This window comes from Thamnophis elegans, chromosome 2, assembly GCF_009769535.1.
Source record: "Thamnophis elegans isolate rThaEle1 chromosome 2, rThaEle1.pri, whole genome shotgun sequence".
In the NCBI taxonomy this organism is placed as follows: domain Eukaryota; kingdom Metazoa; phylum Chordata; class Lepidosauria; order Squamata; family Colubridae; genus Thamnophis; species Thamnophis elegans.
Genome location: NC_045542.1, coordinates 122420917 through 122438550, shown reverse-complemented (window position 1 = coordinate 122438550; position 17634 = coordinate 122420917). Strand labels below are relative to the sequence as shown.

The 17634-nt window shown below is 40.3% G+C and overlaps 1 protein-coding gene across 3 annotated transcripts in view; it reads left to right on the top strand.

Moving 5' to 3' along the window:
• Positions 1 to 4: 4 nt before the first annotated feature.
• The window catches only part of LOC116503635 (cullin-associated NEDD8-dissociated protein 1-like), a 37323-nt gene continuing 19693 nt past the window's right edge, over positions 5 to 17634 (top strand). Inside the window, exons 1-5 of one of the 3 annotated variants that reach the window (XM_032210186.1) lie at positions 16 to 88; positions 1915 to 1996; positions 2250 to 2436; positions 9257 to 9400; positions 13150 to 13304. In XM_032210186.1, coding sequence (XP_032066077.1) covers positions 2369 to 2436; positions 9257 to 9400; positions 13150 to 13304 — 367 coding nt within the window. In that variant the 5' untranslated portion in view covers positions 16 to 88; positions 1915 to 1996; positions 2250 to 2368. Of the gene's footprint in view, positions 89 to 1914; positions 1997 to 2249; positions 2437 to 9256; positions 9401 to 13149; positions 13305 to 17634 lie in introns of all 3 variants that reach the window. The other 2 variants (XM_032210187.1, XM_032210185.1) reach the window with 2 other exon arrangements.

Sequence of the window (17634 nt, the reverse complement as noted above, 5' to 3'; positions counted from 1 at the left end):
AAAAAACCCCTCTTCCTCAGATCCGCACGAAAGTTCCTCCTCCTGCTGCCGAGGCCGCCTTCTTTACCTTCTTTCTGCCAGGCGAGAGGTGTGTTTCTCCCACACCCTCCCTTTTGTAACCTTTGCCGCTTTTATCCCTCGCTGCTTTGGGAATGGGGGCAGACTGGTTATTTTTTTTTCCTAACGGGGTTGAATCATAGCCAGTTTGGCTTGAACTGAGCGGGTGTAAATCGCGGTTTATGCGTGATGTGCTAGGGCTTGATGCAGTATGTTATCCCAGCCAGAAAACAATTTGATTTCCTGCCCTCGGTATCAGTTCCCGAATTTGATGCCATGATATTGGATCATCAGTTGCTCCACTGACTGGGAATGGTGAGATTATGGCCTGACACATTTGGAGATCCCAAGGTGGATAATGATGCACTCCTACATACCTAGTAGTATGGGAAAAGTATAATTTCATAGGACTGTTGAAAGGCTGGGCAGGCTAAGTCATGTTTTCACTACGAGTAAAATGCTTTCTATCCCCAATATTAAAAATGAGTATGCATTTGTAGTAAAGTGTGTTGTGGTTTAGAGTATGTTATAGGTATCAACATTGACTACCAGTTTCCTTCAATGCTGTCAACATTTAGATAAGCAATTGGAAATGGGACAAAAGCTGAAAAATATTTTCATTTCCTGAGTTATAAGGTGAAAATATGTCTGGAGTAGAGAAGAATTTGAACACAATCATTATAGATCCAATTCTCATATCAATGGTGCTGTTGTTTTCTTTTCCTTTCCAATATCTTGGTATAATCAGTATTGAAATTCAGTAAATCTGAATTTGTAAGTCTTTTTTTAAAAAAAATAAAATAAAATGATTAACTCTTTCATGTGGAAGAATAAAGTTATAGATGAGTAATCAGTAGCTGTTATTTTACACTTGTTGCATTCAATGTATTGATGTTGCCAATCATTAAATGTTTCCTATTTGGTAACAATAAACAGTAACAATAAACTGGGACAAAAGATTCTGAAAGTGCTATAAAAGTACATTCTTGTACAGGAATTATATACAGTACCTGACACCAGTAAAGAAAAATCTAGATATATCTAAAATTTATGTCAGAGAGGTGGGTGCATCTTTACTTAAAAAATAATCAAACTGGTTGCAATTTTGTGACATTATCTAACAGTAATTGTAAACAGAACTCAAGCAAATTAACATTTTCAGTAGATATCCATTGATTTGTCCTGTAGTTCTTTATCTGCCCTAGACTCATTGCTTATGTTCTCAAGACACACGGAAACATAAACCACATTTCAATTTAGTAAATTGGATGAATCCAGCCTGGATGGTTCAATGTATTGTACAAGTAGCTCAATTAATCAGAAGTAAATGTCACACAATTATGCAGTAATAGGAATTCTTTTCATTGTTAATTTAAATTTGTGAAAAGAAATGGTTAATTTCTTTGTTAATTGGAAATACTGTAAAGTTACAAATAAAAGCAAACTGACCTACCCGTAGTTAGCTTTCTGTAGCCAGAACAAATTTATTGTATCAATTTGAGCTCCTGGGAATGAAAAATTATAGCTTTTGTAATGAGCCATTTCCCCAAAAAATGAATGAATGCTTATCCAGCATCTCTTTTAGATTTATGGTGCTGCATAGACCTCAAATTAATTTATATGCCATTATTCAGAATTTAAAAAGTACTTGGCAAAGTAGGAACATCAGCTCTTAATACTGGAAGAATGGGTAGAGTGATGAATGTAGAGAACTTCCTAAAGGCAAACTAATTGACCTCCTTCTGCGCTGAGTGTCAACATCAGCTGTCCCTAGCCAGATAGAGGTGATTCATTGCTTCTCTTTCTCTCTCTCTCTCTCCCCTCTCCCTCCCCCTCTCTCCCCCCCTCTCATTTCAGGATGATTTGCCATTTGATTGCAGTCTGTCAGTAAACACCTGCAGTTCTGCTGCAGCACTGGCCAAATAGCCACTGAGATGGGGTGAGAAAAGAAGCAGCTGCTGCCTCCTTTCCTCCACTTTTCTCTCCCGGAAAACTTGAGAGGCTGCAGATGTCTGCCGGGAGGGGGTGCCATTAGCTCAACTACAGCTCCAACTACAGGCTATATATATCCTGTGATAACAGTCCAGGGGCTTAGCTTTTCCAGTGACTTCTAACCAAGGGGGGGGGGAGAGAAAGGAAAAACACTACCCCAGTCTCACTGTGCCCCTTCTGTCGCCATATTCTCCATGCAGATTTCACGCCCGGCAGAGCTCCCTGATTAGGACAGCGAGAAACTTGTACTCTTGCTTGAAATCTCTATATTAAAGCAAGCCGTGTAGAAGATATCATCTTCCCGGACCAGCTGTTCAAGATGACCAACATATCCTATCATATCTCCAACCTCTTGGAGAAGATGAAATCCACAGATAAAGATTTCAGGTAGGATTTAGGGTTTTTTGGAGGTGGGGGTAGTGTGTGTGTGTGTGTGTGTGTGTGTGTGTGTGTGTGTGTGAGAGAGAGAGAGAGAGAGAGAGAGAGAGAGAGAGAGAGATGCAGTGCTCTGGAGGTGTGTGTTGCTTTTGTGAACTGTTTGGTGAATTGCCCACATGTGTCTGTATTTGCAAAGGAGAGGTGGGAGGGAGGCAGTTCTGGAAGAAGGGGTGATATTTTTAATAAGGGCAGCTAAAAAAAGGGTACCTTTACCATGAAAAAGATACTTCTGTTTAGCTAGAATTGATAGCGTACAGGAGGCAGGGCAATGCTGTAGGCTGTGTTTTTAGATAAGACAGATAGGAAATTTACTGCAGGGAGAAAGGGGAAAGATTACAGTCTCCAATTTCTCATGCAGCTAATATTATGGCAACCTTTTATATCCTTCCTCCGAGTGGGAACACTTTCCATCAGCTGTTATTGGCTAGTTATCTTCACTAGTTGGATTAAAGAAAAACAAAAGTAATCTTGGCTAATAAACTGGAAAGCTAGAGAGAGTGTTGGTCACCAGGCACTGCTGTTTTGCTGCATTGCTGAAAGAATTTCTGTTGAAGTTTAATCCACTTTAAAAGATGCTTTATTTAATTGGAAATATTTATTTCTAAATAAGTAAAAGTATGCTGTATATTAGATGTACTGGCATATATTGCACATTTGGAAGGTTTTGAAAGAAACAGTGATAAAAGCAAAGAAGGTGAAGTAGTGCTATCAAATGTATTAAAGGGAATAAATTCAGAATAATTGAATATTCCTCAAGCTACTATTTTCCAGATGTTGAGGGCAGGGGAGTGTAAATCCTAGAATTGGCAGCTAAGAATGCTGGGAATTGTAGTCCCAACACATCTGGACAGCAGCAAGAGAAGGTTGAATTAAATCATAGTACAGAAACTGATAGTTCATTGTTTCAAGATGCTAAAAGAAATTCCGTTTTATTTCACAGCGTAATGGGCTTTACACTGGCTTAAATATATAGTACATTTAGTTTAGTTTACTCTGCTTGTAGATTGAAGTGTAACAAGATCGTTGACTTGACAGGCATAATTGGAGGGGAGGGAGGTTATCCCTTATGTCACTGGAAAGATAGTCAAATTCTTTTTCTTTTTTGGTGAACTTTTAAATTAAGTTTATTAGGATATAAAACACAAAAGAAAATGAAAATAGTAGAAAAAAGGGAAGGGGGAAAAGTGTAGGGTAAAGTGGGGGGACAACAAAAGCATTGATTTCCAATTCTTTTTTGTGCAATAGAATTGAATAACATTAGAGCCTTAACTTTTTTACTTTTACATGCTAATATATACTAGCCATTTCTGTACCAACAAACCTCATCTAACTAGCAAAAAACAAAGTCAGTGTTTCCTCATCTCTAGCACAAAATCCAGAAGCAGAAAAACAGTCAAATTCTTATCAGAGAATATAAAGCTCACCGAAGTCAAAAGATTACGAGATCAGGCAGATATTACTGAGGTACTTAAAATATGTCCCATATTTCTTATGTTTGTTGAACTCAGAACCTTTTTTGTGTCTCAAACCAGAAATAATTGCTTTGAAAGGCAGCAAATGCAATTGAAGTAAGTTATTATCTATCATGATCTAATATACTGCAAATTGGCTGTGACAAAGCTCAGAAGCATCTATATTTTTTAAGAATATGCTTCACATTTTTAAAATCATGTTCTTATTTTATAGCTCAGTCTTTATAAAATCTTGTCCCTAGTCAGATGCTTAATAACTACTCTATATTTTCTGAATATTGTTTTAATTATATGCTAAAACAGAAGGCAAATAGAAAAAATTAAGGAATAAGTAGCTAAGAAAGGATTTTAACCATATTTTATTGATGAACCCACAAAGGTAAGATAAAGGTATGCTTATAGACCACACTAAACTGAAAGCAAAGAGTCTGGAGTTATATAGGGATCAGCATGAATCATAGTGGCACAAGCCAAATATTAGGAATAAACAAGCCAGATATATCTTATGATTACTAGTCTGAGCACGATCTACTTCATTGTAAATCCTTAATTAGTGTCTGTCTTCATAGCTAATGCTATGTTTTTAACCATAGATTACTGAACAAGACATAGTTAACTCATTCACACATATAATTTGTATTAAGCTACAAATCATGATTTAAAAATCATAATGGTTGGTTTCATGTATCACTGAGTTAAAACGAAGGAAATCACATTATGGCTTATTGATATTTTGAACCAAGGAAATATAGCAGGCAATGATGCAGTTATAAAAGTTGTGTTTACTTATCCCTGCTGCTATATATCTTAATTCCTTTTTTGCAGTGCAAACTTTTACTGGAATCTGAAGAACTGTTCCCCATTTCATACATGTAGAGAATCTTGTCCCAGTGCTCAAGGCTGATCTTTGACATGTTTATGTTTCCCAAGTATTAATAGGTAGCTTTGCCCCCAGCTTCATCCTATTGGGATCCAAGACAAGATAGAGCTGCATTCAAAGTTGCCTTTTATGTGCACAACAGTTATACTAAACATTTTAGGGCAGCAATTGTGGAATGTTGTAATCTGCAGCCTCTGCAGTTTGAAATGTGTTTGTAGGAAAATAATATTTTGAATTCAGTAGAGCCAAGTCTAGGGTAGTCATCCCCACCATTCCAGAATTGTTGAACTACAGTTTCTTTTCTGCCCAGTTAATATATTTAATAACCAAGCAGTCTGGAAACGTTTGGGTGTTTGGATTCAATTTATCTGTAAGGGCAGCAAGCTGAAGAAGGATTATTTATAAGAATGTCAATTTTAAATTCCGAGAATGTATTTAAGCAAGTTTCTGCTTTGATGTTTCGCTCAGAAGATTAGAAGGCCTTAGAAACAGAATAGTAAAAATGTTCTGGGCTTGGATGCCACAACCTGAGCATGTCAGTTGGCTAATTAGTGTTTGCTGTTGTACGTGGTTAATACAAAAATATGGCATGCCAAAGATGGTTATGGAGGATTGTGGGACATACCTGCTTAGCATGTGGAAAGTTTTCTCATCCTGAATAATAGTAAGATTGCTACTGTTATTTAGTTAATTAAGAAATAAATTATAATATATTGTTAATTGTAGAAAAAGTGAAAGAAATACTCTCTATGTTTAAATTGAATTAGAAGATATATGTTGTGTTGTAAGATATACAAATGGAGAAAATAAGAAATGAAAATTTGGTGTAACTTTGAAGGGGCAATTCAAGATAATATTTATGTATTAAGAAAAATAAGTTTAAAGATAAAAATAATAGAAGAGAATAATTTGGCTGAAAGTGAAAACAAAACTATGATGTAAAATGGATTTTGTAAATGAGAGGGTGTAAAACAGTGGTTCCCAAACTTTCAGTCCACCGCCCCCTTGGTGCTACAAACTGATCCTCAGTGCCCCCCACCCAGTGGTGGAATTCATTTTTTTTTCTACCGCTTCTGTGGGCATGGCTTGGTGAGTGTGGCTGGGGGGGGTGTCATGTGACTGGGCTGTTTGCAGGACGGAAGGATTAACAATTAATTGCACATTTATTCAAAATCCAATTTAAAAACTTTTTTAGTTAATGTTAATTCAACAAAATTGTTAACATGGTCCAGTGATACCAGGTTTTCAAAGTCTGATAGTCATTTATCAAGAACCTTAGTGACTAGCAACTTAGTAAACTCAGTAAAATTTAGTAACTACTTCACTGTTCAGTAAATGTTTAATGTGGTGGATGGGCTTGATGAAGTGATACCAGTTTCCCAATGTCTGGTTTTAAGTCACTTAGCAGGAGTCTTAAATCACCATGTTCAATAATCTGTAGTCAATTGCTTGGAGAGAAGTTGGATGACCACACTGAAGCTATGTTCCACCAAATATGATGTTGGAAATGCAACAAGGAACTTCTTAAACACTGTCCATAGTGCAGGATTTCTTTCTGTAACCAAAACTCTTGGTACCATTTCTTAAACTTTGGCTTCAGCTCAATGTCATTTTGCAGCTCTATGAATTATTCCTCCACTCCTCCATCTTCCTCAGTATCTGAAAATGGATTTATCACCCAATCTGGAATTTCCATCAAAAGAAGATCCTGATATTGCTCAGACATATCTTTATGTAGCATGTCCAAATGGTCACAAAAAACTTGAAGATCATCACCTTGTATCCCACCTTTCTCTTCTAGCTCAGAGAAGCTCGGAAATTGGTATAGCTCGCAACGGCCTATATTGCACTTGAATAGAGTTAACTTTGAAATAAACGTAGAGATGACAGATTTGGCCTTAATAAGAATTGACCTAATTTCCTTGCAACTGCAAATTCACTTCATTGAACTTTGCAAGTAGTTCTGTTAAATAAGCAATGTTATGCGTGATCTCTTTGAGTTCACCACTAAGACAGGCATTCTTGTTTTCAAAAAACTCCACAACAGTGTCAAAAAGATTGTAAAAGCATCTCACACAGTTGCCTTTTGATAGCCAACAAACTTCTGTATGAAGCAGCAAACGATCAAAATCTTCATCATTGAAAAGGTATTGAAAAAGTGACTTATGACCATTTTTGACAGTTATGACCATTGTAGCATCCCCATGGTCGTAAGATCAAAATTTGGATGCTTGGCAACTGACTCATACTGTATTTATGATGGTTGCAGTGTCCCGAGGTCATATGATCATCTTTTGCAACCTTCTGACAAGGCAAAGTCAATGGAGAAGCCAGATTCACTTAACAATGTTAGTAACAAGTGCAGTGATTCATTTAACAAGTGGCAAGAAAGATAATAAAATAGGGCAAAATTCACTTAACAAAAGAAATTTTGGGCTCAATTATAGTCATAATCTGAGGACTACCTGTAGTCTGCAGCAGGAGGAAAAGGACTTTTCAGAGAGCAAAGAGATAGCAGAGTTTGGAATGTAGGCAGGAAGAGAGCAAGTTTGTATCTTCCCTAGCAATTTGTGAAATGCAGGTGGTCCTTATCTTACAACTATTAGTTTAGTGACAGTATGAAGTTACAATGACACTGAAAGAATTGAGTTATGACTGTTTTTCACACATAACCGTTGCATCATTCCCATGCCCATGTGATGAAAATTCAGACACTTGGCAATTTACTCATATTTATGATGGTTGCAGTGTCCCGGGGTCATGTTGATCACTTTTGTGACCTTCTGACAAGCAAAGTCAATAGGAAAGGAGGAAAAATGCCACTTTATAGCTAGTACAACTAATAATTAAAGATATTTCACTCATTACTGGGAATGAGATCAGGGCAATGACAATTCATTTTGGCGGGAAACACAAGGATGTAGTCAGCACATGATGTTAAACTGCACTGTAAGCTACTTTTATTAGGTGTGTCAATGCTTGAGAACCACTTGTCTCAATTCCACAAACTATTCTGAACAAAACGTGCCTCCCTCTTTCAGCAGATCAGCCAGCCAGCCAGCTAACGCTATAAAAATTATTACTAATTTAAAACACATTTTCTGGAATATTTCCAGCAGTGGGCAAGATTAAGATTGTTTATTAATCCAGATGATTTTTAAAAAATCCTATTAACAATACTATAGAAAAAAAGTGCATCTATGAAGTAGGGGCAAAATCACGCCCTGCCCCAGCATGAAAGGATTACAATCCACAACCTCTTTTGTATGCTGTTCAATCCTTATTTACATAATAAAGTAGCTCAAGCGGAGTAGCTACTCTTCCTCTTAGAATCACATTCCAAAATTTCACCTTCCCCCGCAATTTTTTACGGAGGTAGCAGCTCAGTTAATACACAGCATGACAGACCGGCCGAGGGTCTCCGTGTGCTCATGTCGGGTGGGACAGGACCTTTGGCTCTTGTGAAGTTGTTCACCCACATGCCCATTCGTTAAATAACAGCGGGAGAAGAAAGGTGGCAAAGCCAGCGAGAAGCAGAGAAGACAACTCCATCGCTACGCTTAGGGGTTCACGGCTGCCCACCCGCAGCTGGAGGAGCAGTTTTAACTGCCAGTCTCGCGTGGTGAAGAAGAACCCAACCCTTCCACCCACTGAAGGCGCACGAGAGACCCAAGCCTTCCCTAAGGCGCGGGGTTGCCGGTTCCTGGTGAGGCAAGACTGAGCTGTAACCTCCACACAAGCTGCGCAGGGAGGGACTCTCGCTTTCGGTCTCATCGCATTCCCTTCCACGCCTGCGCACTAAGCTAGGCGAGTTGGGAGTACAGTACAGCACTCCTCTGCCACCTCCCTTGCCTCTTAACGCCCCCTGCCTCTTAGCGCCTCCCCTGCTGCCCCCTTGCCTCTTAGCGCCCCCCTAAGTCATCCCACCGCCCTCCAGGGGGCGGTACTGCTCACTTTGGGAACCACTGGTGTAAAAGAAAAGACCTGAACAACGCTTTGTTTCTACAATATGTATAATTTGTATTTAAAAAAAAAATCTTGGGAAAAAAACTTTCCTCATCCCCAGCTATATAATGCACAAAGCACTTCTTTGGATCAGAGCTAAGAATTTTCCTGGCAAAGCATTGCTGGGAGTGTAATATATTCTTCACTTTCAAATCAGATGATTTGCAGGGCCTTTCAAAAGCAAGGTGTTCCTGGAGCAAGCAAAAATCGAGTGACACTGTTTGGATAGTTCAATATTTCTGTATTATATTACTTTTAATTAATTCTTGTTCCACATTTAATAAATTCTTGATTACTAGTGAAGAATCCGTTTTACTTACCTTTTGGATCGATAGATGTTGATCTTTCTATCATGGAATATGGATTTATGATTCCCCACTGACCAACCTATGACTGATACTCTTTCTTCCAGATTTATGGCTACCAATGATTTGATGATGGAATTGCAGAAAGATTCCATAAAGCTAGATGAAGACAGTGAGAAAAAGGTTGTGAAAATGCTCCTAAAATTGCTTGAGGATAAAAATGGAGAAGTGCAAAACCTGGCTGTCAAATGGTAAGAGGTTTTGTTTTTTGTTTATTTTTTGCATTACCGTATTTTTCAGAATATAAGACGCACCAAGATTTTGAAGAGGTAAATTTAAAAAAAAAAGGTTTTTGCACTCTGCAGGCCTCCCAAACCCTCTGAATGCCGCACTTTTTGTGAAAAATGGGGCATGCAGAGAGTTTGAGAGGCCTGCAACATGCTCCTCGGGGCTGGGGGGACAAAAATGAGCAAAAAGCACACTCTTTTTTGTGAAAACGGGCCCAGTTTTTTGCAAAAAACAGGGCATGCATAGCCTTTAGAAGGCTTGTAGAGTGCTGCTGGGGGATTGGGGCAAAAACAAACACAAAATGGGCCATTTTTTGCTCATTTTTGCCTTCCCCAGCCCCCAGGAGCACTTTGCAGGTCTCCCAAGCCCTCTGCACGTCCATTTTTGCGGAGCGGGGCGGGATTTCCAGAGGCCAAAAATGCTGTATTCAGTGTATAAGACACACCCAGATTTTCTCCCTCTTTTTTGGGGGAAAAATATCCGTCTTATACTCCAAAAAATATGGTAGCTATAAGAAAACACTACATTGCTCTGGTTGGACCCAATTGAAATATTCTTGTCAAGTTCTGGGCAGTTAAAATAAAGGATAGTGATAAATCTCTACCATGGCCCCCTACTTTCTGAAACAATGTTCCCTTTGAGATACAACACCTTTTCTCTGATTTCAGATCATGTTTGAGTCCAGGCCTGTGGTGAATGTAATTGTGGGACATCTGGTCTAATTTATTATCATTGTAATTGTTTTAGTCTAAACTATCTGTGGTGGTTTATATTTTTAATGTTTTGTATTTGTAAACCATCCAGAATTTACTGCAGTGGGGTAGCTGAAATAAAGTTTAAATAATAATTTAAGGAAATAAGTAATAATTGGAGTAAGTCGAGAGGAAGACTACAGAGATGATCAAGAGTTTGGAATCCAAGCTTTGTGAGGAACAATTATTTTGGAAAAAGCAGTGGATCTAACATACATACTGTATCTTACTGAATCTCTACCAATGGTAGGATTCAATTTTTTTTACTACCGGTTCTGTGGTTGTGGCTTGGTGGGTGTTGCATGGCTTGGTGGGTGTGGCTTAGTGGGTGTGGCAGGGGAAGGATATTGTAAAATCTCCATTCCCTCCCCATTCCAGGGGAAGGTTACTGTAAAATCTCCATTCCCTCCCCACTCCAGGGGAAGGATACTGTAAAATCCCCATTCCCTCCCCACTCCAGGGGAAGGATACTACAAAATCCCCATTTCTTTCCAATCAGCTGGGGCTCGGGAAGCAGAGAATAGATGGGGGCGGGGCGAGACAGAGGTGGTATTTACTAGTTCTTCACACAACCCAAAGTTTTTGCTACGGGTTCTCCAGAATTGGTCAGAACCTGCTGAATACCACCTGTGCTCTCTACTAGTTCAGTATTTGCTGGTGATTGCTAGCAGTCCAATTCTTACCAGGCTCAAGGTAGACTCAGCCTTCTATCCTTCTGAGGTGGGTAAAATGAGGATCCAGATTGCTGGGGGCAATATGCTGACTCTCTGTAAACTGCTTAGAGAAGGCTGTAAAGCAGTGTGAAGTGGTATATAAGTCTAAGTGCTGTTGCTATTTGGTAGGCTTACATATGGGTGGAATTTTGAATTTTTTTTTTTTTAGGTATTTTATTAAAATTTATAGGCCGCTCTTTTCCCTGAGGGGACTCAGGGCGGCTTACAACCATTAGGGAGGGGGAACAATACACAATAAACGATATGAAAACAAGATAAGTAGTAAAAACACAACATGCATTCTACATTCAACACTCGGGTGGGGCAAATTAAGGACTTATCCCCAGGCCTGTTGGGAGAGCCAGGTCTTGAGGGCTGCGTGGAAGGCCTGGACGGTGGTGAGGGTGCGTATCTCGACGGGGAGATCGTTCCACAGGGTCGGAGCTGCAACAGAAAAGGCTCTCCTCCGTGTAGTCGCCAGTCGACATTGACTGGCGGATGGAATTCGGAGGAGGCCCAGTCTGTGCGATCTAATCGGTCGGAGGGAGGTAATCGGCAGAAGGCGGTCTCTCAAGTACCCAGATCCACTACCATGGAGTGCTTTAAAGGTGGTCATCAGTACCCTGAAGCGCACCCGGAGATCGACAGGTAGCCAGTGCAGCTCGCGGAGGATGGGTGTAACGTGGGCGAACCGCGGTGCGCCCACTATCACTCGCGCGGCTGCATTCTGGACTAACTGCAGTTGCCGGATGCACTTCAGGGGCAACCCCATGTAGAGCACATTGCAGTAGGTACAAAACCATTTTGAAATGGTACAAAACCGAGGTGGCGCAGTGGTTAAATGCAGCACTGCAGGCTACTTCAGCTGACTGCAGTTCAGCAGTTCAGCTGTTCAAATCCCACTAGGCTCAAGGTTGACTCAGCCTTCCATCCTTCCGAGGTGGGTAAAATGAAGACCCGGATTGTTGTTGGGGGCAATATGCTGACTCTGTAAATCGCTTAGAGAGGGCTGAAAGCCCTATGAAGCGGTATATAAGTCTAACTATTGCTATTGTTACTATTGCTATAAATGCTTTCCTAGCTTGTTTCAAAACTTGGTACCTCCCTAAGAATAATAGACGGCTGTTCAGCAGGCTTGTTGAAATTGTGGAGAAGACTTTGGAAAGGGGAGAAGGCAAAACCAGTTGACTGGTCAGTCACTTTGTATAGCACAACCTGCACATGAAAAATCCAGATGCCCACCATTTAGGAGCAAAGCAAAACTCAGTGCTAGATGCAGAAACATTGACTGGACATTGAACAATGAGTGTTATGCTGCTACAATTTTCTGCTTACTTACAGATGGGTGCTTAACCCTTAAAACTGAACAATGGGGAAAGGTCCTTAGTAAAGTGTTGATATAAACTGTTGGATAAAGATTGGGGGCCCAGAATTAGGATCTGTGAAAGGCTAAGATATGAAATTGTTTTGAAAGGACTTCTAAATATGGTGTCTTCTGTCTCCTTCTACAAGACCTTCAATTTCATACCATGAAGGTCTGGTTTCTCTTCTGTGACTTTGCTGCTGATTAGCCAACAGACTCATAGCAGGGAAGAAAGCAACCAGGTTATTGGAGAACAAGGGTTTTGCATGATTGGCATGGCAGGGTATCTTTCATCTTGACTCTAAAGGCAGCAGACCAGCTTTAAGGGCCAGGAGAGAAGGATATATTTTCAATATTTTCAATAGACCAGCTTTGATGTTGAAATCTTTCCAGTGGTGTAGGCTTCCATAGCAAAGGATAATTCCTATCCAGGGGTGGGTTCCTGCTGGCATTACTGCCGGTTAAGTGCGCAAAATGTTTTGCATACACGCACGGCGAACACACCCTCCGCATGTGTGCGCATTTGCACCTAAAAAGGTCTGCGCATGCGCACGTTAGAAAAGGAAAAAAAATATGTTTTTGCAATGAAGATTGTTCTGCGCATGCGCAGAACTGAACATCAAGATGGCAGCGCCGACAATAGAACCGGTTTGGGGGCGTGGCAGGCCGAGTTACTACCTACTCAGCCGAACTGGTCCAAACTGGTAGGAACCCACCTCTGCTCCTGTCCCTTGATCATTACTTGCATTGTGAAAAGTATCTGTTGGCTGAGAGACATCTGTGCAAGACCGGAAGGGGCAGGATGGATGTATTGCATTACAACTCCCTATCTTCTATGAGGAAGGTCGTTTTTTTTAATATGGGATTTCTTTCTTTCTCCCCAGTTTGGGTCCTTTGGTGAGCAAAGTGAAAGAATATCAGGTGGAAACGATTGTTGATACACTGTGTAAGAACATGCTGTCTGATAAGGAACAGCTTCGGGATATTTCTAGCATTGGATTGAAGACTGTCATTTCCGAGCTGCCTGCCCCATCTACAGGTAAAAGCCTTGACCCTCTCTTTGAACAATGAGGCTGGTTCTCCCTTTGCAGTCAGTCTGTAGCCTATAAGATCGAATGAATCAGCCTGCCAGCCTCCAAATGTGATTGGGAAGCGATGCTGGGTGGAGTTTGTTTTGTGGGATTTATTTTCCAAATACTGTGATTACTAAAGAGAAAAATGTGCATATCTGGACTGTATCGGGTGTTTCTGTCTTTCTTTTTTAAAAAAAGTTTCATGCTGAGAATGACAGTGAATATCATTAAAAACATAAGAGAGGAAGTGTAAATGAAATAAAAGTCACAGTTTGCAAATTAATACTAACCTTGGTCTGAAGAAAATGCCAAGGTGAAATTATTTATAAAAGATACAAATGATGATCTGGTGATTTATCTGGGCTGATGCAAATATAGATTTAATGAGATAGTCACTGTCTGGTAGGTTCCTTTCATCAGAACAATGGCCTGTCAATGTATACATGCAAGCAGTGGTCTTAACAATACAAATAATCTGTTGTTTGTCATTGTGATTGAAAGAATGCTACATGTGCATTCCTGGCGGAAGGCCTTTCCTTTCTCATCATAGACAAAGAAGTTGTTTTACTACAGTAGTGATGGGAGGATTCTGGAAAACAATCTATTTTCTAAGCAAGCAAGCAAGCAAGCAAGCAAAGATGTTTGTTTCAATGGCCTCTTCCCATAGTCATTTTTAGGTAGTTCTTCCACAAATGGACTTCATGCTGAGTTAGCTTTTCACTTGATGAACATTGGAACCAAATTCATCAAATAAGGTCATCACATCAGAACTTTTTTTTAATTTACTATTATTATTATTTTGAAGGGATTTGTTTCATTTTATTTTTGTTGCTGCTTAAATTTAGCAATGCTAAGAAAGTAACTAGCTCTGGCAATCATGAGTACGAAATCTAAAATTGCAAATTTACAAAGGAGAATATTTTTTTTCCCAAAGTGGCAAAAAGGTCTGCATAAACGGTCTGACCAACTCTTTAGTGGCATAGAGCTAACAGTGTGCGTGATGTACAATAACAAGAATTACAGTTTAGAGTAATATGTTAAATATCAACCTCCAATATAGCATTTCTGTTCATTATCTCATTCAGGCAGTAAATCATGTAAGTAGTTTTTGATGCCTTCTGAAATAACCAGATCTTGACAATATTTTAGAGGATAATGAAGAAAAGGGTCACCGCAAGGAGAAATTGTTCCATAGGAGAGGAGAATCCTATTCTTTTTCTTTCTTCTTCTTGTGCTATATCCGTCATTGGATGTTGACGATCATGTTGGCAATCCTATTTTTGTCAACAGCCACATTAAAAAGTGCTGCTGAGTTTTGTCCAAACCAGTCCCTTAGATTTTGAAGCCGTGATATTCTTCTTCTGCCTGGACCTCATTTGCCTTCAATCTTTCCCTGGAAGATTAAGTGAAGGATGCCATATTTTTCTGGGTATCATATCATATGTCCAAAATATTCTAACTTTCTCTGCTTAATGGCTTTGATGATTTCCCTTGGCTTTCCCAGGCAGCTTATCACCTCCTCATTTGTGATTTTGTTAAGCTAGCTTATACATAACAGCAGTAAATCCAACAACAGTAAATCCACGTTTCAAATGCTTCTACTTTCTTCAAGTGGCTTTCTGTCAGAGACCAACTCTCTACTCCATAGAGCAGGATAGAAAAGATGTAATATCCGACAAACCTGATTTTTAGACTTAGGCTTATGTCATGACTGCAGAAGACCTTTTTCATTTTGAAGAATGCTGTTTGAGCTTTCTCTATCCTTGTCTTTACTTCACTGATCATGTCCCAGCTTTCATGTAAATTAAAATCTTTCAACTTTTTCTACTGGTATTGCTTCCAAATTTATCAATGGTAAATTAATGGATGGTTTGCTGACGACCATGATCTTGGTTTTTGATGTGTTAAGCTTCAAGCCATATTTTTCATATATTTCTAAGACTCGGTTGATGAGGAGCTGAAGGTCTTCATGCTTACTGGCAAGCAGAACTGTATCATCAGCATATTTTAAATTGTTGATCTGAACACCGTTTACTATGAGGCCAGGATCAATGCTTTCCAGTGCTTTGTTGAAAATTGAGAGCACCCTATAGATAATTCCAATTTTCAGGCATCTCCAGCTTGATTCCCCAGTAGGAGGAAAAGTTCATTAGATGCTTTCTGTTCATGTAGGTGCACTTTACCTAAAATAGGCAGTTTTAAAGTTACCCAGATTCCAATTCATATAAGGTTCTGTAAGTGTTATCAAGGACCTTGAATTGGTTGGAAACAAACCAGTAACAAATGCAATGCTCAAGACAGAGCTATAGTAATGGCTCTGATCTGTTATGACAGCTGCAATCTGAACCAGTAGAAGTTTCCAATTAATCTTTAAGGGCAGCCCTCACATGAAGTGAATTATAATAATTTACTTAACAGGTAGAAACGGGCATGGGAGGCTGTACTATAGAACCCACTGTAGTCTAGTGTTCCCAGAAAGTTTGCAACTGGTCTACCAGCTACACAAGGGCATAGACCTTCCTGGTCATGACCGTTACCTGTTCTTTGAGCTGGAGTCATGAATTCAGGAAAATGTCAAGATTGTGAACTTGCTCTTTCTAGGAAAGAACAACGAAGTTAAAACTGCTGGATTTAGCTGGCTTCTTGGATTAAGTCGGAGGCTGACTATCTCAAAATATTGAGTCAGGATTTTAGCTACATTTCCAACTCAGCTCCATGTAGACATGTAGATATAGCTAAACATCACTTGCAGATTGATGCTACCTCAACCTATGGCCAATAGATGATCTCCTCCAGTGATGTTATGCAGATATTAAAGACAAGTGGGGATAGAATTGAACCCTAGACTAGATTGCTTGATGGTTCAGTCTCTAAGGAAGCCTGGGTCAGAATAGGTACCCCGACTGCCATGGTGCCTACAGACAACAAGGTTGTTATTGCACCTGACTTTCTGTGTGTTCAGAAAATGGGAAGCTGTGATACTGCAAAAAAGAAATGCCTTGGCCTCTGACAGCATCATCCTTTCCAATCAATTCCTGTGAGTCATATGGATCTTGTAATTTTCTCAACAGACCAAAATGATGATTGGCTGCAGTTCAGGGTGGTTTAGAACTGTGCCCACCTCTCCTGAGCATAGACTAGAAAGAAGCTTCCTGGGAGGGAAGTGGAATTGTTTGAAGCACGAAGCAGTAATAGGCAGCATAGGAACATTTGATCCATCCACATTTGGTAACTGATCATGTCCCCATGTTATCTGTTTTACGAGTAAAAATTCACGAAGCAGAAACCACTGGAATATAAGCAGATCTTTTTTGAGAATACTGGCAGAAGGTATGCCAAACTCCAAATATTAGTGGCCCTGGAGTAAAATCTATGCAATATATACTAATAGTAATGTTTAGATCACTGAAGTCCTGTGCAAAATGCCTGGCAAATTTTTCTCTGTAATTTTAAAGAATAAAATTGTAATAATTACATGCAATGCTCCCTTCTTCAATTCCTATGTACTTTTAGAATAGAATAGAGGGGATTCTGGAATCCCCTCTATTCTGGAAGAGACCTTGGAGGTCTTCTAGTCCATCCCTCTGCTCAAGCAGGAGAGCCTATACCAGCGATGGCAAACCTTTTTTGGCTCGCATGCCATAAGGGAGGGGAGTGCAGGGGGGTCATGCACAGGAGTGCTGGACCCATAATACAATGCATGACCCCCCAGTGCGCATGCACGTATGAGAGGCGCTACTCCCATTTTTCATGCTTTTTTCACCCTCCCCAGGCTCCAGAGGCTTTATAGAAGCCTGGGGAGGGCGAAAACAGCCTCCCCCGCACCCCCGGAGGCCCTCCGGAGGCTTCAGGGACCTCCAGGAGGCTTCCCTGAAGCCTCCGGAGGACTAAAAAAGACCCTATGACTTCCTGTTTGCTAGTAAGGTGGTTTTTAGTCCTCCGGAGGCTTCAGAGAAGCCTCTTGAAGGTCCCTGAAGCCTCCAGAGGGCCTCCGGGGGCAGGCAGGGAGGCTTTTTTCGCCCTTCCCAGGCTCCTATAAAGCCTCTGGAGCCTGGGGAGGGCGAAAAATGGCTTTAAAAAAGGCTGAACTCAACTGGCATGCGCGCGGTGGCCAGCTGACAGGGCAACGCCTTGTGTGCCCTGACAAATGGCTCTGCGTGCCACCTATGGCATGCATCCTATGGTTCGCCAACCCGGGCCTATACTATTTCTGATGTGAAAGTCTAGTCTCTTCTTAAAAACCTCCAGTGATGAAGCAACCATGATTTCTGGAGGCAAGCTGTTCCACTGGTTATT